This window comes from Vanessa cardui, chromosome 8 (genome assembly GCF_905220365.1).
Source record: "Vanessa cardui chromosome 8, ilVanCard2.1, whole genome shotgun sequence".
In the NCBI taxonomy this organism is placed as follows: Eukaryota; Metazoa; Arthropoda; class Insecta; order Lepidoptera; family Nymphalidae; genus Vanessa; species Vanessa cardui.
The window spans coordinates 8,598,756-8,621,713 of NC_061130.1; the positions used below are offsets into that span (position 1 = coordinate 8,598,756).

The following is a 22,958-nucleotide window of genomic DNA, read 5'->3' on the forward strand; positions in this document are numbered from 1 at the left end:
TGGGGAGTCGGAAAATAATATTAAAAATTTATCTGTATTATAGTTAGAAATATAATATGTAACATATTAAAGGAAAAAAAGTATTGCCAAGTCAAACGACTTTGAGATTCCATTGAAAGTTTTCGTTAAAGAATCGCAATTAATCTGTTCGTGGCTCACGTAATGGCCGTTATCATTAAACCGAAAAGATGTTAATGAAGCACGAGGAGCACTTTAAACATCTTAGCACTAACATTTACGCCAAAATAATTTTGGCACAACGCTTAAACCGGTCAACGAGCCGGCGTTGTGTAAACCTTAATACAGTAATAAGTTTTTACCGACCTAAATCCATGCATCAGCCCGCGTGGAAATAATTGCGAAAAATTTCTTTGATCCCTGTTTATTTTCAGCGGCCCACCAGAACCATTGGTTCGGTCCCTAAAACTTGGTATGGAAAAAAATCGTCCCAAACTAATGGAGCGGAGGAGTCGAATGGACTTTTAAAGTTGCTATCGCAGGCTTTTGTTTAAGGATCGGCATTAACCCATGAGTTCGGGCGGAAAATTTTCCATGTTCGTTAGAATTTCGTATAAGGGTCACCTATTACTTCTTGGACTTGGATAGATGATTTATTGATATTTTTATGTTAATATATTATACCATACAAATAAATAATTCTTGTTCTTTTTTTTTTAAATAGGTAGATGGGATGGAATATCGTCCACTTAATGTTAAGAGGTCACCAATGGGTCGTTGACAGTGTCATAAATTCAGACCATATCTTACATAACAACGACCAACCTTGGGAACCAAGATGCAGGCTTAGGTGCCCTTCAAACCTGAACTCAATAATATTAAGAATTGCTGTTTGACTAATTAAGTATGTAGATGATGATATAGGTTATTCAGGTCTATCCTTGCACAAAGCACTAATAACAAGTAATAATTTTATAACAATAAATTCAACATGATTATTTTCATCTCGATCGAATGTTTATTTCTTTTATTTTAATATAAGTAGACAAACTAGCAAATTCTCCACCTAATGGTTAGTGGTCACCACTATCCATAGACAAAAGTCTTGTTATTACATAGTATAAATCAATGTCGCTATCTCTGTCCCTATATCCCTATGTATGCTTATATCTTTAAAACTACGCAATGGATTTTTGTGCAGTTTTCTTTATTACTAGAGTGATTTGAGAGGAAGGTTTTTATATATAATACGTGGACAATATAGTAAAGTAGCACTGATAATTTAAAAAGTTTGTAATGTGATGACATAAATAAACAAAATCTGTAGTATATTTAGTATCAGTATTGTACCCATGCGAAGCCGCTTGTAAGAAATATGAACCACTGATCACATCGCTAATACGCCGCCAACTTTGGAAACTCAGATGTTACATCCCATAGTAGCCTGTAGTTACACTCGCTCACTCAAACCGGAACACAACAGTACTGGATACTGCTGCTTGACGGTAGAATGTTTAAAGAATAGGTGGCACGTACGCAGAAAGCTTAGCACAAAGCCGTACCAACAAGTGAAGCTATAAAAATAATATAAGACTTTAATGGTGCTTAAGTTTTTAAAATTATACATCTAAATAAAACCCATACGTAGTATCGTCTGTTGAAATTACATATGTTTACTTGGTCGTACTAAAGGAGGCAAGGACAACAGCGAATAAAATTTACGTAAAAATAGAAAATAACAAACTTTATGTACTCTATTAGATTTAGAATTTGGTTTTAAAAATATATTGAACACAAAAAAGAAGGTTTACGTCAATTTTACAATAAGTAGTGAATATAATATATGTACTTAAATCAAAATGGTAAGCGGGCTGCCTTTACAGTCGAGTATATAATATGGTATTATTGTTCAAACGGCATTTTCCATAGATAATTAAATTGATCCCAGCCTCGTAAACTACACTATGCAACTCGAATTGCTGTGGCTTGACCAAAGTTCTTAAGGCATTATATATTTGTATGTTGTGTAATTTTATAAATTAGTTTTTCAAACGATGAATCCCGGTTAAAAGATGATCCATCAGTATTCTCTATAGAAAAATTTGTATTTCTTGAGCGAGATTTAATTCGATGTCTTTTTATAAAAATGATTACATACTTATATTTATAATTATTAAAAATAAAATTTACATTTCCATGCAGCAATTGTTCAGTAGGGTTACATATTGAAAATTGACAATTTATAGTGGAATCAAACAAAATACACCGTAAATCACTTTAATTAATATCGAAATGGTTATTACTGTAAGCAGAGTATCATCAATATCAAATTTTATTTTTACCTCACATCGTTAACCAGTCTAGTTTGACCGCTGCAATTGTGCCAATACAAAGCATAGAGTAATATATTAATAATTAATTGCTTTATTACCATGAAAATGTTTATTGAACATAAAGTTTCGACTTATGTTAATCTGATAATATTGGATAAAAGAAATGTTATCCTGCCTCAACTAAGGTGTTCCAGTAGCTAGAATAAGTTAATCGTAACTTAAGATTGCGGCTTCAAACCCAGGCAAGCAGTAGTAACATTTCATGTGCCTATAATAATTATTAGTTGTCTTTATTAAAAAATGGTAGGCAGGCTATCCATAGACGTTAAGTTTCTGCTAGCAGTGATGAAAATATTTGTATTTTTTTTTAACATTCTACATATTTGATTACTTACTCTAGTAAACAAGCTTTAGAATAAGACTATTTTCATTAAAGATTTTCAGAGACAAATATATTTATCGTCCGTTTATTATTCGGAATAGTTTTACTAATTCTATTTATCAGCCATTTCTAGTTTTGTATGTATTTTAATAAGTATAATTATTTTTTTTACCAATAATAAGCATAAGTTTATACACTAAATTCGAAATTCGAAAGTTTTAATTCTACTTCTAGGAATAAAAAATCGTTAATTTTTGTGAGCAGGTTTTTTAGATCAAAAATATAATGCATTATTACAGTATCGTCAAACATAAGCAATCAGGTACAATATTTACTTATGTAATAGCATTAAATTTATTCAACACGACACGAATACTCAACGGCTTTCAACCGGTTGTCGGTTTTTTGGCGCGATTCAAAGGATTATTCTCGTGTACTTCTGACAGGTGTTTACGCGGTCGTCAATGTACTGTTAACCCGTGAATATTATTGTAGAATAAGCGGTTTCTTTCTTATTGTGAGTGATATAAAATCTGATTGTTATGATTTAAAGAAACAAAATTGCAGTTTATAGAACTGTATCAGGGGATCGTGAAATAGGTTCCATACGTCGCGCAATTTTTATTTGGTAGGTAGTTTTTGTACACAGCTTACAGTAGAGTGAACTGTCACGTCAGCTAGGCTATCTTTCTCTTTCGCTCTCTTTCTACTCTATATAGTTCTTACAATATCATTTAAAAATATTTTCAGTCATTGTTTTCTCTCGGGATTATTAATAACATATTTTTTTCTTATTATTTAATTATTATCAAATGACGTTAAATCATTTCATTGTGTAATTTTTTCATAGCGATAGTTTGTAAAGAGTCATAAAAATGGTCGTCTAAAATCTATTTAAGAAGATTACACGATGCAAAAGTCGATCTACACTATTTCAAAACTAAACTATTATATTGAATGTTAAACAAGACAGTATCCAGATGATAAGGTATCTTTTTCATTATTTTCTATTACAATACAGTGTGAACAATTATTTATAAAATTTTCATCGTTAAGCTACTGTGTATATACTATATTAGAACAAAAAAGTAAGGCTCATATTCCATAGAATTTGTGAAGCGTGGAAAATGCTAAAAGGTATGACGTTCAGCAAGTTATTTAAAATACTATATGACCTTGCGCTACATTGGCGCTATAGTACTTGGTGTATAGTAAGCTTTCTAAATAACTCACTTTAAGATTCGCTGTAGTGAATCGGTGAAAGGCATTGTTTACTTTGTCACAATCATATGTAAATGATTTACGGTAGATAATTTTAAAGGTTAAGCCGATACTTATATGGTTTCCAATAAGGTATCAAAATAGATTATTGGGAAATTAAATTAATTAAATTTCTATATCATGAAATACGCATATATTGATAATTCATAAGATATTTATATCGATAATTATATAAAGCTAAAACCAGTCGAGTTTTCTCAGATTAATAAATCCATAAACGCAGACAACACTGAAACACTGTACAATTTACAAATATAGAATAATGCTATAATTATAAATTAGAACAAAATATAAACATTACTGAATTGGAAAATATACAAAAATACACTTTCACCTCTTTAGTAGATAATATCTTTAAAAGACGTATTAATAAAAAAAAAAACATTATTTTATATCAACATAACCTAAAACGATTTGAAACCTGAACCAGTCTCATCGAATTCAATAAATAGAACAAATGGAACGTTTGAAATTGCTATCGATATGGTAACGGAGAACACGTAGACACGTACGAGATAGCCATATTACCATGACCTATCTATTTGCGAAGCGTTCTTAATACGGAACTGAGTCAATTCAAATTTAGAAGGGTCTCGCGAGAATTGCTATGAGACGAATCTACAACTCTCGTTAGGATAACATTGAGGATAGATCGATGGATGTGAAGTTGTCTTCATCATGCATTTGCAACAGTTGAATTTGACTTTATGAGATCGAATTTGCTAGTGTTATTGAAATAGTTAGCTTCATGAATTCAATGAATGAATATTCCTTGCAATAATAATGTAAACAAATAATGTTTGCATGGTTTTGGCATTTACTGCTGAGTGGATACCAAAAACTGCGAAATTCTATCACCAACAAACAGCACTTTGTATTGCTGTGTTACGGTTTGAATGCTAGGTGAATAGTGTATGAAGTTATTTATATTTCTTAAAGTGCTAATGTAGCCATTAGCTGGCAGATTTTCTTATCGGACTCCCTAACATGAATAAAAAATCTACGCTGTGATTTCACGTATATTTCTTTGAGAAAAAAAGTTTTAGCTGACAAAATAAAACATAAAATTATTAAATTATTTTAGCCATCAAAAATCAATGTATTGTGTGTTTTTTTTTCTGTACAAAACTTTTATGTTGAGATCAATGAACAAGAATCTCGTTCTTTTCCCGATATTTTTTGTAAATCCTATATAAATAAATATTAACAATGCGGCAAAGTAATGAGTATTTCTTGATTTCATTTCAGCGTATTTTTACAAAACTCACAACCACATTGCTTTAGGTCCATTGTCCACAGGAAGATACACTTATCTATCACAAAATCAACGTAGAATAAAATCATTTATCCGTAAAAATTGGATCCGTACCATCAAGATTACGAGACCTTTTTTCTATTCAGCATTTTTACAACCGAGCGTAGTGTATTACAAGTAAAATGAAAATGTTACCTTCGTTATTTCGTATCATAAACTTTGCCTCTGTTACAATTTGGTAACATTAAAGCTTAATATCCACATAATTTATAGAAATGAGTATTGCTATAATATATACAAAAACATTATCAATATTAATAGTGCTGCAAATTCAACATGCTCTTCACAAATTAGATTTACTTGCATTAAAAAAAATAAGAATATTACATAAAAAATATGGTGTTTTCAATAAAAAAATATATAATTGTGCGATAAGAATCAGCATTTGTTTAAATTCAATCGCTTGAAGTACCTGTGTTATAGTTTTAGTTTTCTTGTTGGCCGCACGGTTGTGATAAATGAGTTCGCGTCAAGTAGTACGCTGCACTTGATCGGGCAGATCGACAGGAATTCAATGATTAATTCTAGAATTTACAGTTCCAATATATTAGGTATACGTTTAGATTGTAAATTTTTTTGTTTAGATTTTCATAAGTATTTACACTATTTTTTATAAAACGGATTATATGAGCGGGTTTTTCAACGTTAAATGAAAAAATTAGAAGTAGTTTTCAGTTACAATTCTCTGTCTAATGTCATCTCATAAGTAACATTCTTTGCGGCCATATCGCCTTTCACACAATTGATCCATCGTGTTTCTTTGGTTATCCCCTTTACCTATATACATCCACGTCCAAGCTCAAGACCTTTCTTGAATCAAATTATCGCGTTTATTATATTAATATGGTACGGATAGTATAGTACTATAAGTTCGGTGGTCTGTCAGCCACATACTGGATTGACCGAGTCTTTTCTTTCCGCTACATTGTCTTATCCGGGCTGCTGGTGTCATCAATCATGCCGGGTCGGGGTCTCACCCGGTCAAACGACTATCACGAGATATACGTAGTCGTTAAGGATCACTTTAAAATTAATCTTAACATCAGAATAATAATATTTTTACTATTAAAATATTTTCTTTGGGATCTAAAATATTAATCTGAATATTATAATGTAAATTTTAATCTAAATTAAATGCCCAAGGAAATTTATAAGTGACTTAGTTCAGTCATCTTGAAGTTGTGGAGCTTTCTGGACAGTATTCGGACATTAAAGCGTGACTTCATTGTTATTTTATATATAATTTTTAAATAAAATCCTATCTATCTGTTAGTGAAAGTCCCTTCAGAAACGGTACAGTAGTTCCAGAGATTAGCCGGAACAAACAGATACAGACCGACAGATAGGACCACCATCTTGAAATCATTCCTGACAGTTAGTTGAAGAAATAATATAAATATTCCATTTTTAAAATCCTATTTAGCATATACCCAATGTATAAATTAATTCACTGAAAGTATACAAATGGCGTAAGCGTAGTTCTTTCGTTATGTGAATCTAGAATTACACATAACAACAACAACAGCCTGTCAATTTTCCACTATTGGGCTCCTCAAAGGGAGAAGAGGCCCGTCCCATTGAGTAGAAGGTTTGGAGCATATTTCCACCACGATACTCCAATGTGGGTTAGTGGATTCACATGTGGCAGGATTTCGTTGAAATTAGATACATAAAGGTTACCTTACGATGTTTTTCTTCACCTCCGAGCTCCAAATGAATCATAAATACAAATTAAGCACATGAAGATCAATGGTGCTTGCCTAGACTTGAACCCGCAATCATCGATTAAGATTCATGCGTTAAAACCCCTGGGCCATCTCAGCCTATCAGTATTACACATATTACAATGTAATAATTTATATATCCTTTTAACTAAAGTGCTCACAATTCAAGAAACAAATATTATACATTCTTATCATAATCAAGAAAAGCTGTTGTTATTATATAAAAAATAAAAATAATTAACTTTATTATATTATAATCTATTGGATTGTGTGAAAATATAAACGTTAAAAAAGATAAGATCTTCCCTCGGGTAAAAGTCGATTCCTTATAGTTTTACGCAGTTTATCATGTTACTACATTTTGACCCTTGTAATGGACTGACCCGGAAACATCTTGCGGTGATCTTAAGATGAGGTCGCTCTGAGCTTGGTTGGTTTTAGGAGCTATAAACAGTTCGTGAAAATCTCACAACATTCAGTGTGTATTAACCCAGCCTTGGGGATTTAAATTTTACAAAGATGTAGTGCTTTTATCACTGAGATATAAACTAAAATATTTTTACCACGCTCGGTTTACATCAATTTAAATTCACAAATCTTTATTCGACATAGTATTAATATAGTATTAATTTTTCTTATTGATTGTCGAAATTCTGCCACCGGTTCGAAAAGAAAAGAAACGGATCTGCAGTGCGATTCTGTAGGTCTTTCGTATCTCACTCATGATCTTGACAAGTGAATCTTAAAATTTTATAATTTTGTATTCAATGTAACACATTACATTCTGACATTTCACAATCGAGTTCTGCTATGTGATTCGAGTTTTTGTTAAAAAATAGTTCTCACTAAGAAGGATCGGCGAAAGACTCACTTTTGATCATAGGGATAATTATATTTTTTTTCGTCTGATTTTCATAATTACCTTGACAAATTATTGGTTTTCGAAACGACCCTTTTTCTCCATGAAAATCTGTCTATAGGTGCTAATATATATACATATATAGGGGAAAAATTTGATTGTTTTTATGTAATCTTCGGAACTAATATTCTAATTCATAAAATAGGTTTTACTTGTAGAAAGCTACATTTTACTCCTGAGATAAATCTATAAGTTATAAATATATCATTTCATTTATTTATAAATAGACTGTACCTGTACGAAGCCAGGGCGGATTTCTAGTATAATATATGTAAGTGCCAACTGTCATGGCTATCCATCACCCGGTGTCGGAATTGATTAATGTGAAACAGATATATCGACAACTGATTTGATACATAAGATGAACATTAGTTTCGAATATAAAATAAGACTCAACACAATTACAACATCTGCTCCACAATCATGTCACCTTGAGAGTAAACAAGTAATTAGCTGTACTAATTATATTGTCTTTCTGACCGAATTTCAGTCAGTATGAAGAACAAAAAGGTTTTATGTGCTTCTTAGGAGATGAACAATTTTTTTAAGCCTCCATGCCACCCCTGCCCAAAAAAATTTTTTACCGGCCCGACCCGGGCTTATGAATCTGTTGGAATAACCACTGAGTGACCACTATTTAATTATTTAATGGGGCTATCCAACAGTAGTACAGCAATATATGTATTAATACTTACTCCAAATTGCACGTTAATAGTCATGATTAATTACAATTTCCACTATTATATTAGTTACGGAGTCTCATTGTTTAAGTAAATAGTATGTTAATAATTAGACGACAGAATTACGATGGTAATTTACTTTCAGAGTATGAACAATTTCGATTGTTCAAATTAATTTCCTGCTGCAACTTCTGTTTCCGATGTTACTTTATAACTAGAAGTATAATTATATTCAATAAGTTAATTGTTAATAACAAAAATTATATAAACCAGTAATTGGTGCTATGTATAGTAGCTTATGGCAATTAACTTAGAACTGTCCTTAGTTTTTATATTATAAGCCTGTTATTACGCAGACTTACTAACTACGTTCTTTAGCACAAGTGTAAATTATTTCTTTTCCATAAAATGGAGAAAAAATAATTTTTCAAAATCATTTAGTATTTTAATACACGATTAAAGTATTAGTCTAAATGACTTTTTGGTATAAAATATTTTAATTAAAAGTCTGATTGGTTTTCGTAATTCAAAATAATATTTTATATTTCGAATTGAAGTGTAATTTTGATCTATAAATAATAATTTATTATAAATAAGTAGCTGATGTTTGGTATGCACTGCTTAAATCTTTACTTATTTCTTTATATGTATAAAGATCTACCCTAATGTTGTCTTAAATTTTCGCGATTATTACACATTTAACATATTACACATTGTTCTTTGCAGTCTACCCGTGACCACGAACACTGCAAAGTGCTCGAAACGTCGGGATGTTTAAAAATAATTAATATACGCGATTCATCCGTTATAATTAGTTTTATTTAAAAGATCTACCCTTACGATACATTATACAATGGTAGTCTAGCATCATGTTAATAATTTCCAATTCGATCATATAAGTAGTAGTTGAAGTAGTAGTTGAGATCATAAAAATTGCATAAATAGAAAAAACTTATAATTAACATTTAAACAATACTGAGTTTAATATAATTTACTTGTGTTTTTAAACGACTTCGAAAAGAAGGTTATCAATTCCGTTACATTTTTTAGTAAAAATCTCGAGGTTACATTTTATGTTCCACAGTGTGTATTCGTAGCAATTCGTAGCGTAGGAATTAGTCGAGGATTACAAAGTATTTTTCATCCACTACTTTTAAGCCTGTCTGGATAGTTATCGTCCATTCATTGTATATTCTACCACCAAACAGCAATACTATGTATTGTTATGTTCTGGTACAAGTTTTGTATATAGGTGGTATGTTGTCGATGTACTTTTTACAGCGTCAATGTCTATGAAAGATGGTGACCATTCACTACCATCTGGTGCATTGACCGGTCTGCCGTCATATACAAAAAAAAAACTGATAATTCATAATTTGTAATTACAATGTCATTTCATATGATGTGATTTTTAATTTGTGATTAAGTGTAAATCATTAACATCTGATTCAATAATAATAAATTTATATTTTATTAATTTTATAAAGAGTACAATCATTACGAATAAAAACATTTTATGAGAAATCATATAATATACTTCGACGTTGAAAGTAGTGTAACACAATGGTAGCTCATACTAAGGATTTAATGGGACGAAATAATTACAAAATAAATATAATATAAAATAAATATTTTGATTAATTAAGTACATAAAATTTTGCGATTGAATTATCCAAGATTTTTATATTTCATTGAAAAAGAACACACACACACACACGAGATGACGTATGAGACAAGCAGACCGCCGCCGGTCAATTTAGGTCAAGTCGAGATCAGTTTCTAAGATCATAATCTTACTAGGCATTGAAGTCATTCAGGGTGTTAGTCAAGCTGTCTAACTACTTAAGTGTAATACAAAAAAGAATTGGCGTATGGATGGATTTAAAAACATAACTTAAGATTTTTTTTATCACAGGTGGCAAACGAGAGGCTCACCTGATGGAAACCGCCCATGGACATCTGCAACACCAGGGGGCTTGCAGGTGCGTTGCCGGCTTTTAAGAAAGGAGTACGCTCTTTTTTTTGAAGGTTTGGTTCGGAAAAACCGTCGGAGAAAGCTGGTTTCATAAAGTGGTTGTGCGAGGCACAAAATGTCTAAGAAATCGCGCTGTTGTGGGATTTCGGACATTAAGGTGGTGCGGGTGAAACTTCGAATTTTGACGAGATGTCCGAAGGTGTAATTCAGCAGCCGAGCCAACTTCCCGTGAAAAATTCGGTAAAAGATGCAGAGTGATCCCACATCTCTACGCAAAGGCAAAGGATCAAGGAGATGGGAAAGGGCTTGATGGTCGATAACTCGAGTCGCTCTCTAGTACTGAGGAGTACTGGGGAGCACCCGCCCAGAGGTGAGAACAGTACTCCATATGAGGCCGAATTTGCGCCGTGTAAAGTTTTAGGCGATGGGCCGACGGGAAATACTGTCTCGCCTTGCTGAGCACACCGGGCTTCTTTGAAGCCAATTTGGCTTTGCCTTACAATTGACCGCGGAACTAAACGATGCTCGAAATATCAACGTCAAGTATTCCGATACTGCCTGTAGCGGCTATCGGGGTGTTCTTAAATCGTGAAGATACGACAAATGGTATTTTTTAGAGGTTATCTCGCAAACTTGCGTCTTTTTGAGGTTGAAATGGACTAGATTTAGCCGGCCCCAGTTCGAGACTTCGTTTAACTAAGACTCGATTTCAGACACAAGCTTGTTCCTTTCCTTCCGACGTTTCCCCGAGAAATATTAGGGCGGCCAGTGTATAAGGTGTCAACGGTACTGTCTGTACTGTGATTAGTAGTTTTTATTACATTTTACAATATATATATATATATATATGTATAATATATAATAGACAAAACATATTGTATTTAGGTCAACTCACGTGACCACACAATTTCCGTTCGCTACTATGGTGTGATTGCAATATCACATATTAATGCATAATTCTCGAATACAAGAATGTTTGTAGTTATATATAGGTTAGGTAATCAAAAGCGAAGGCCGGACTCTCCGCCTTAGAAGACCGATGCTTCTCTAATCGGAGCGACCTTTCCCTAATTCGTTCGTCTTTATTGCCTCATCTACATGACAATTTTTAGTTTTCCAGGGAAATTTCATACGTATCTGTGACTATAAATAATATTTTTATATATTAGTATATAAGTTCAGCCAATCAGAATGGTGGCATATTAATAATTATATTAAATATCGGTCCTCTTTCGATGTGCCCAGTAAGTGAGATTGCAAATTATTAAAAGCTTGTTCGTTTACTATAATGGTATTGGATATTTTATGAAGAATTTTTAATTAGTAGTCCGGAATAAGATTATATCAAAGCTATACAGCCGTGACAGAAAACATGCCGTTGATCCCGATCTTTTTCTTGTGGATTACCGTTCCAATAGACTTGTGTCATTGTACATGACCACCACGAACTTAATTCAATAAGACATTATTACTTTTGTTCAAAACATTATTTAAAATATTATTTATTTCATCTTTGTTTTTTTACGTAGAATATTTACTAAATTACTATTTTTTTTTCAATATTTCTTCTATAATAAGCTTAAATGATGAACTGAAAATAACATTAAATGTAGTAGTTTTTGTACAGCTCTTCACCTACCTTCGTATTTAGACATTTCATTCCAAGCCTTCCAAAAACATTTCTAAGAAGGCCCATATGTACACCCATTATTTAAATTTAAATTTGGAATATATTTATGTATTAACTAACAATATTATTTTTAAAGACTGTGTCACGTTTTATTGTGTACAGCATAGAAAAGTCTCCTGCCAGTAGTAGTTCATTTCTTTCATAGGCAATCTTTTTATAGGCAATAAGCTACTTATCAAATAATTTGAGTTGGCAATTGTATCTGAAACTAAATAGCTTCATTCCGCTTTATACCAGAGGAAGAAGCAGAAAGGATATAAATGGATGGTATTTTTCACAGACGGACCTGCGCCGAGCTACGTTACCAGTAAAACCAGCTCTTTCATTTAACAACATAAAACAAAAGAGTGTTTTCTAATATCATTATTTATATTGCTTTTCTATTTAAAATTATACTTTATATTTTAATTATTAATTACCTATTCATTATAGGTAAAAATAATTCAAGAACTGTAACGAATAAAAAACAAATCGTAGTATTAGTTTCCCAAATCTTTTGTATACCGAAATGAGTAATATCAACAACGAAATATCGATGAAGCAAAGCAAAGTTTGAATTGTATGCTAACTGGATCTAAAATAGCCCGTCTCCGCCCTTTCGTCTACATTAATGTAGATAGTCTCACGATATTAAGCCGTTGACTGAGTGCCTCCAGTTCTAAAATCAATAGCAGATTACACCCTTGAGACTAATTGCCAGCTTTCTAAGTTTGAACCTTGTAGAATTTTCCCACAGCGCCGTTTGTAAGGATGAATGGGAGTATATCGTCTATAAACCTATAGCAAATGTGATTACGGGCCGTAAGATGCGACGTATGTATTCCATCGACTGATGGAATATGAGCTTTAATCATCGGTTATAGGTACAAATCGTAGTATATGTACGTAAGTTTTTTCAATATATTTCGTAAACAAAATATATGCATAAACATTATTTTTGTCTGTGTTCCTCTGTCATAGCTTATATTCCATAAAAACAATTTTCTATAATTTTAAACAATTCTTTCAGAAAAGAAACGATTATTATAATATACACACATTTACCTCGTATACATACACATGCACACTTTCGAATCTACCCACTTTACTAGAGGAAAATAATAAAATTAAAGGAAATATACTGAAAACGCTCTTTACCAATTAAAACATGACCTCAATTAGTGGAAAATCATAAATAAAACCCTTAGGCATAATGAACCAAGGTACCCATATTACGTGTGGACATTTCGGGGCACTCGTAATTATACAAGTAATTAGTACCATTAGTACAACGTCACCTTGCTACTACGATTTATAAATTAAATTAGACAATTGTTCATCTTATATGATCCATTGCTGTGTGTGCATTGAGTATATGTTAACAATGAATTAGTTGTCTATCGTTTCATATAAAAATATAAAAAAAGCGTCGCGTAGCTGGTATCATACGAAATCGGAGACATAGTACAGAAATATAAAGGTTTACGGTAAGTGCGTTGCTCTTAGAATAAACTCCAATTTTCAAATTTGATGATAATATTACTTCCTTCTACTTCCATACTATTTTTGTCACTCACTTAACATATATTTGAAAGCGCTGCTACGACTGCCTTTTACTTATAAATAGAGGCATAGAAAGAGATTTCTATGATTCTAATTTTCCAAAATGACAAATTTCCATAAAACTTACATGCTAAGTTTCATCCTTCGAGGTGGTAAATTAAAAAAAAAAGTACAATAAAAAGTATTTCATTCATTAAATTAAGCTTAATTACTGCTTTTCATATTTCTAACATATATTTCCGTATACATTTTAATTTCTCATTTAACCCCACAGAAACTGACTGACTGACTTTTGAAAAACATTTCTTACTCCGATTTAAGTTCTATAGAGGTATTCTTGAGCAATATAACATCCAGTTAGAACCTTTAACGATGGGTGGTTTAGGTCGTACGTTTCACGTCGGTCATTTAAAATTTTTAAGTTAAGTTATGGGCTTAGATGTAGTGGATCACGGCTCTCATTTTGCGGTCTGACACTTCGGGTTACTCGTAATTATATAAGTAATTACCGCCGTGTCATGCTCTACAATTACTCAATTAGTGCCCTGTGAGCGCTTCCAATGCTTACGCTTGTCAAGGGTCCATGTTTCGCCAGAGAACAAAGTATTTTAAAGACCAACAGTTAAAAATATATATTAATAGTTGGCTTCGTATTTGTGTTCAACGTAAATAATAAAAATTCAATTATAATTTGTTCTCTTATTATCGTTTGTCAGTCATGAACTGTCATTAGTCATTGAATTGAATTAAAAAAATACACTTCTATTTATTAAAACGGACATTAAATATTGACGAATACATAAACAAAATTTAACTTTATAATATTCGTATAAAGTAATATACATACGACAAACAGGAAATCACGAATATTGCTTACATTGCCCGATCCTTTGACACAAATTACAGGCCGATCACACGTTTACAACTCAACCACGCGATATAATATACAGATTAATAATAATATATGCCCTTTTGGAGGCCAATGTACAAAATTACGTAGGAAAGTCGTATTTCCAAAGTGCTCAAGTAATAACAAGTTACATTATAAAGGCGCCTGTGGGACTCGTAAGAGCTTCCTTGGTCTTCATATACCTATTGGTATCGGAAGCTGCTATTAAACTTATTGACATGGGATTCTAACTTACCTTACGAGGGTATTGGTTTTACATAATTAAACCATTTAATCAGTTGATAGCGTAACTTTATTGTACTTAAACAGTTACTTATAATACGTATTGAAGGCGCAAAACGCTTTGCGACATTCGAGGCAATATAAAATATATACAATATTAATTTAATATATCGTCTTGATGAGTTAGAAAAAAGGCACGCATGTTCCGTCAAGATTTGAAAAGAAGAAAAGGCTCAAACATACTTGTAATAATTAAAAGTAAATACTTATATAAATTTAATGAAAACTAAATTCATTAAAAAATACAAAATATTTAATAATGTAAGAAACATATTATATACACATGCTCAAATTTGTTTCTTCCAAATTTTATTTTATTACTGAAATATTTTCAGGCTATTGAAATTTGTGGAAAATATGAATAAATATTCTTGAGTTTATTTCACTTTATACAAGCGTCTAAGAAGCGACGGATAAATGAATTAAAATTCGCATGATAAGGACCCATTGTCATAATTTTTTACTGACGTTCCCGATTTCGTATTTATAGCGACGTTTTTTTTACGTAAGTTCATGCCGTGGTATAATACATTTACCTGGAACCTACCTTATTTACGACCCCTAACTTAACGTAAAATGATAAATAATTGCAATATTCGAGAAAAAATTCGAAGACTATAAATTTATATTATCGCATGCGATATCGAGATTAAGAAACGTAAATATTTGTTTCATGTGCATTTAAAATTGAATATTTTTCGGTATTCAAAAATTGATGTTGTTTACTGTGAGTCTTGAAGTAAGAATTTAGTACAAGAAACTATTTTGAAATGATTGCTGGGACTGTTATTTTAAAACATTAAACATATCTATAAACTTATCAAAATCAATAAAAAACTGTAAAATTAAATAATGGTATTAAAAATGTAATAATTTCAAATAATTAAATAACATTTATATAAGCTACAAATTTGGAATGAGTTGCTTTTACTTAAAAACATAAAAAATATCTCAACACAACATAGCTTTTGATATAATATAGCTTCGCTATGATCTTTAAACAATGTATATATATATAATAATTTCACAGAGTGAAAAATCCCCTCGATAGAATAAACCAATAGTACATGGTACGGAACCAAAACGCCGTCCCTCAATAATGGACCCGGTCAATTACTTAAGACCGGAGCATCATAAGCTCGGACTATCGATCAAAGTTCGCTCGTGACCGCCCCGGCCGAACCGTGTCCCGGCGGGACGTACTTTTTCCATTTTCTAACCGGTTATAACAGGTTAGATTGATTTATTATGATGCTTTAAAGACGGTTGAGTTACGAAATTGATGTTTTACGTTTTTCATTATATCAATGAATTTGATGCTTTTAGAAATCGAACAATACTATTAAATAGCTTTTATAGGTTCTAATTTAATAAAATCGGATCAAAATAATATTTTCATCCTCTATTCTTTGTAGTAATCTATTTTGCAATATTAACACGAAATACACAAATATACACTCAAAACTCAGAGCAACAACAATCTTCGTGAAATGTCGGAATATGATACACAACATTGATACAATTATAATATTTAACATTTCATAGTTCCGTGACATTGTAAGTCGGTTTTCAAAATAATTAACACCCTAATTTATTTTACGTTTTAGAAAGACAAGATCTAGGTATTTGTTAATGCTTGGTATCTTCACATAAATAATAACTTGCAAAAATTCATTAACGTATTCGAGATATTTAAAAACAAAACAATTTTTGGAAAAATCTTAACTACAAGCCTCCTCATTGAAAGTTGCATAAAAAAATTAACTCATAAAAATATGTTAGTTTCATTTTCGAACTGAAATAAATGCATTTCTTCATTGTAGCATGTCAATTTGATGACGGAACAAGTAATCGGATTAAAAGCTATTACATTTTGGCGGGCTGCCATGCAATGTCATCGGAGGTTCTGATGCTTCCGATACTAAGTATATTATTATATTATATTTATAATAGTTCCATTAATATCATATCCATTATACATCCGTACATGACAGAGTTGACGTGGTCCGTTGGCCGGAACACGTACGGATATATTATTTATATATTGCATCAATAAATTGATAGAGCTTACACTCAATGACATAGAGAGTTGTAAGATAGCTTTAAAAATAAAAACAAGCATATTAAAATAATTTTATATTTACTGTAATTAGCTACTGACACATAATTTTTACATAGATTTTGTCGCTTGGAAAACACTTTCGAAATTTTATTTCAAGACGTTTAATTTATCTTAGAAGTAAAAAATACGCAGGATTTGCGGTACAGTGCTATACATTTTGTATTAGCACTTCGATGATAATATTATATGATATTATTACTATACCGAATACACGTTCGACTACACTAGGGTTTCAAATTTATTACATTTTCTATAATTATAACTTTAAATAACAGCGATAGTATTTCTTGGTAAAAAAAACTTTTGTTAGTAGTATCATTTTGTTCATATTTAAACGATGAGTGAAACAAGTTACATACATGATATCTTAGTTAAAATTTGTGGCGCAGTGTAAGTTATGGTTAGTATTTCTTACGGCACCAATGTCTCTTTTTGTAATAAAGCAGTGCAGTGCAGTTTCAATTCTCCTAAATATTGTGTCTTAATATTATTCATACTATAATATAAAAAATATCAAGCAATGTAATATAGAATATATATATATATATATATATTCTATATTACATTGCTTGATATTTTTTATATTATAGTATGAATAATATTAAGACACAATATTTAGGAGAATTGAAACTGCACTGCACTGCTTATATATATATATATATATATATATATATATATATATATATATATATATATATATATATATATATATATATATATATATATATATATATATATATTCTATATTACATTGCTTGATATTTTTTATATTATAGTATGAATAATATTAAGACACAATATTTAGGAGAATTGAAACTGCACTGCACTGCTTTATATTTATATATATATATATTTAATTATATATATATATATATATTTTTATATATATATATATATATATTATTGTATTTATCTTAATAATATATATATATATATATATATATATATATATATATATATATATATATATATATATATATATATATATATTATTAAGATAAATACATCATCTATAAGAACTAATCACTAAAGACTTTCTTCCTGTCCTATTCAATTTAAAGTTATATTGGCAATTGATTCATTTGATATAATATTTGAGAAGAAAGTAATTATTAAACGTAACAATAACTTATTTTAATATTATACATAATTCATTAATTATACTTCAAAGTTTATATTATTCTTTATATTAAAACTGAGATTAGTTATATAAATTAAATAATTTCTTAGAAATTACTTTGTCATTTTAAGAAAAATGTCTGAAATAAATAAATACTTCTATTATTCAACCTTCTCAGATTCATCGTGTAAATGACTATGTCTGTTGCAGACGGCGTTCAAACGAAAGCACTAGTCCGTTTGTTGCGGACGACTTAATTCATATGATAGCACAATATTACAGCAGTTAAACCACATGTTACTTAAATAAATAAGTAGCCTGTACATAAACAATAGCATCTTTATTTTGACGCTATATATCTACATTATCTTCCAAGAAATAATTGATCCAATATATTTAGCCGTTGAATTAATCTCATATAATATAAAAACGTGGTATTATTAATATTATTTTTCCTTTGCCATCGTGCTAGAAATATGACTGGTGTAATAAAAATGCTTTCCATTCCTAATTTCATAATAATTGACTTTGCGCTAAATCATTATTGTCAAAAATCACTCAGCCAGATCATATTTTGGTAAGATTAACTATTATATATACATTCCCTTCACGGGGAAAAGTAGGAAATCTTAATTAGAAATCGTCCCTGTATACAACCCGTATACAGGGACGCTTTCGATGCAGTAATTAAGCGTACCGAATAAAAGTAAGAATTAGATCTCGAACGCTAACCAATCAACAAATATTTACCCACGATCCGATCGAGCAAGTTACCTGCCATCCCGAGCAAAGAATCGAAGTCAATCGAGAGGGAAACAACGGGATAATATAATAGAATTGAATTATCGCGGGATGAAGACGAGGGAGGCCAGATATCAAATAAAAGAATCGGTAATTCGATTGTGTTCGATAACAATCGATGAGCGGTAACGAAAAGGATGTTTGCGCTATCGAAAAGCCCAATAATGAAAATTATGTTTTGTACAGCAACAGGTTTTGTAAACAGAAAGACGGGCGCATGTATACGCAATAGAAACAAATATTTATCTAATCGCTTCCTCGGGGATACTTGGATGAGAAGATCGTAGGTCGGATCATTTTCCCCGTATACCATAGCATAAAACTTTTTGCGAATTTAGCATTATTAGCTATCAATTACCTTTATATGATTATGATTGTTAATTTCAGTAAAAGTTTGAAAATCTCTCTTTATAATTGATCATTTATTGAGAGATTCATTACAATAAGATATGAGCAAATATTTTGCCTGCCGAAATAATATTTAATATTATTCTAATATAACCGACGTGATAATATTAAATAAAAATACCTTTACTTCCTATTTGATCATAACCGTATAAATCTTAATCGTTATTTGAATAGTTAACAATTAAAAGAATATTAATAAAAGAGTTCGATTACAATGTAGTGTTACTGAAAATGTGTAAATTTTATTTTGACGATTGAAAATTGAATTAAATTAAACAAATAAAATTTTAATTATATAAATATATTGTGCTATAGAATTAATACATTGTCTTGCTATCCACTGTAATGTTAATGCTATAATTAGTAACTGCTGTGAACGATTCTAGATTATATTAATGTGTTAGTCTCGGATTCAAATTCCACTTCGGTGCGATGAAATTAATTGGGTATTTGTTTTTCGATATTGTGTATTCTCTTTAACTTGTATTTCTCATTACCAGCCTAGACTAATGGAGATTGCGTTGTGATTTCTTACCTCTGAAATCGAGCAAGACTGCTCGTTCTTCATCAAGGCCTCTTTACAGTTGTAAAGAAATGGATATCGTATCAGATCACGAGGCACTTGTGTCTCTATATAGACATATACTATAATATATCCTTCTTAAATCCTTTATACTTGGCGTATTTATAAATATAAATCGGTCAGTAGGACGTTTTAACAAAAATAAAACATATTTCTTTACACTTGACATACAAATCAATATCATTCAAAGCGTAACATTGAACGTGTAAACGAGTATTTGATAATGGGAGTAACATATAAAACGCACTTACCCCGCTTAACGTTTTGATATTGTGCAAAGCGTCCTGGGCTTTCAACGCCGCTTTCCGCGTGAAAAACGTCACAAAACAGCACCCTGCAACAGAAGCGCACACTAACGTAACGTAACAACACACACGGACAGACAGGGAAGAAACTACTAACGTTACAATCACTTAATTACATAATGCTTTTTCGGTGGACAAGAGATACTCGCCGATTTTCTTCGCCGCAGCTTCCTATAATCTATACACGAACAAGTAAACAATAATAGGTAACGTCTGTAAAACAAACATATAAATTAAATAATATAATAATTAAAACTTAGTAAAAGGATGGTCTCGCCTACGAGACATTTTTTTATATAACTGGACGTAGTTGTATTTAATAAGGAACAAAAATCACTTAGACAGACTTTTACTACCGTTGAATTAACTAACTCTTTCTTTTGCTATGAAGGAAGTCTAACTTAAGCTGATACAAACATTGTAGTTAAGAAATAATAATAATAATTGTAACAGCTCAACGAAAGCCACTAGCAAAATATTAAATTATACTTTATTCTCCTTGACTGACGCTTGGAAAATATTGTTAGTGCACGTGAAATTAAACAAAGCTCTTGTTATTTGCACGAGTACTTACAAAAGGTGCTTTTTCATATGAATACGCGTAACAAAGCAACAAAAATGTCAACATGTAACGCAACGTAACGTGCCGAGGCTTTGTTTCGTTACACAGTGACGTCTGACACGCGCGGAGACGGGTCTCCGGGCTGTATTTGATTAAACTATTTCATTCATACTATTTTTGAAAAATTGTGTGACGTTTATGTACATTTTAGTTTAAATTTTTGTTACCGTGACACTTTTCATACCTAGCAATATAGGTTTAAATAACATCACAGAGGTACCAGGATAATATAACAAGGTGAGAGCTTCGGTGATAGATAGCTCTTTGAATTGTTTCCTAAGTTGGTATTAAGAAAGGATTTTCAGTACCAATTCGTACAAGCACGTTAAATTTCTCTAGAGCGCAGTTTCACCTGACGTTAAAAGAAAACATTCGTGACCTGCATGTTTCGAAAGAAAATCAAAGAAATATATACCTGCCATCTCCTTACCTAACTTGAAGAAAATTCCTACATACTACATATTTTCATTCATAGCATTACCTTTAATCTAAAATAGAATTATAATTGTAAACTTGAGTAATTATAATAATCATATGTAACTAAAATTACACACAATAAACTTTTAGATATTCCTTTAGCAGATTAAATAAATGTTTTACTGTATTATAATATAACATATATTTAGATATAAAATGTATATAAAACCTTGTTATCGAGTAGAACATGAAATAACATCATAAAATATTGTATATCATTGATGTACGACTATAATAATTAAATCAAAACATTTCAATAATAAAACAATGCTATAAGTGAGATTCTAACTTTGTAAATGTATCAATAAAAGAAATACCAAAGTGGATACAAAACGATAAGAAAAATAAATTGCGTCGAAAGTTATTCTAATCGAACATTAAGAAAATAATTTAAAAAGTAACAAGTTCGATAAGGCACTTCGTAAAGTCGATAACATAAAAATGTTAATATAACAATAAAATATGTGTAATAACTTTATTGCTGAATCCTTATGATGAATTTAATGGCGGTGGAGTTTTATGCCGGCTCGTTTAGGAAGGTACAATCTGTAATCATCATCTATATAGTATATTTTGCTGTTTTTTGGTTTAATGGGAATAAGTTAGTATAATGACAGGCAGAAGGGATATAAAATTTTCAACGAATCAAAAATTATCCGGAATGGTTTAGTCACGTTGACAGTTTAAAAAGATAGAGCACATTTTATTTTTATAATTTCAATAAAAATGAATGATTTTCGTATCATCATGTTCCAAAGACTTAAATGATTTACTTTGTTAATATAATCGAAAACATAATACTTACTATACTTTAGTTTTAATATAAATTTAGAGCGTAAAAGTAAATTTATAAAATTAAGGTTTTAGTAAACATTACAGGAAGAATATTTTTTTGTCTTCGTTTCATAATTTAAAAGTTCTGGTCCGGACATGACACTGCCTGTCAAATAAACTGAATTCAATTAAAGATATCAACCTGTTCCCTGACAATGTTGCCAAGGCTTGCTAACAACGCTCCTTCTGCTCTCAAATTGAATTGAATATTTTATTCTCTTAGGTAATTTTACGTTGACATATTTTTTTGAGTAATATAAAAGTATGATGTAATTGAAATCTGCCAAAAATATACAAAAAAACCATACTGTAAATTATCACGACAAAATATAGTATTATAGAAACTCTGTCGAAGGACATTATTATACGATAGCGATTTGGATCATTTATTAAGCTTTGATCACACCTATCTAATCTACAGAGTATTTTTGTACTCCAGAGGATTTTGTACTCCATAAACAATTAAATAAATAGCATTTATGTTAGAGTTTAAAACAACACTATTATGAACCATATAATATTTTTTTTACAGAGAATCTAATGTTGCCATTCGTATAATGTTTTTTCTATTTCTTCACGTGCTTGTAAAAATTACACATTTACCTACAGTTTCTATATATTTTTACATAATAAAATTATAATAATCAACATTCTGTGAATACTGAATATTGTTTAATATATTTGTTCTCTCAGAT

At 30.7% G+C, this 22,958-nt stretch overlaps 1 protein-coding gene across 6 annotated transcripts in view; it reads right to left on the reverse strand.

Annotated features, from left to right (window-relative positions):
• LOC124531991 (CUGBP Elav-like family member 1) overlaps positions 1–22,958 on the reverse strand; it is a 366,498-nt gene that overhangs the window by 84,218 nt on the left and 259,322 nt on the right. For all 6 annotated transcript variants that reach the window (XM_047106603.1, XM_047106600.1, XM_047106599.1 and 3 more), the window contains one exon: positions 20,277–20,359. In XM_047106603.1, the coding sequence (XP_046962559.1) occupies positions 20,277–20,359 (83 nt within the window). The remainder of the gene's footprint in view (positions 1–20,276; positions 20,360–22,958) is intronic.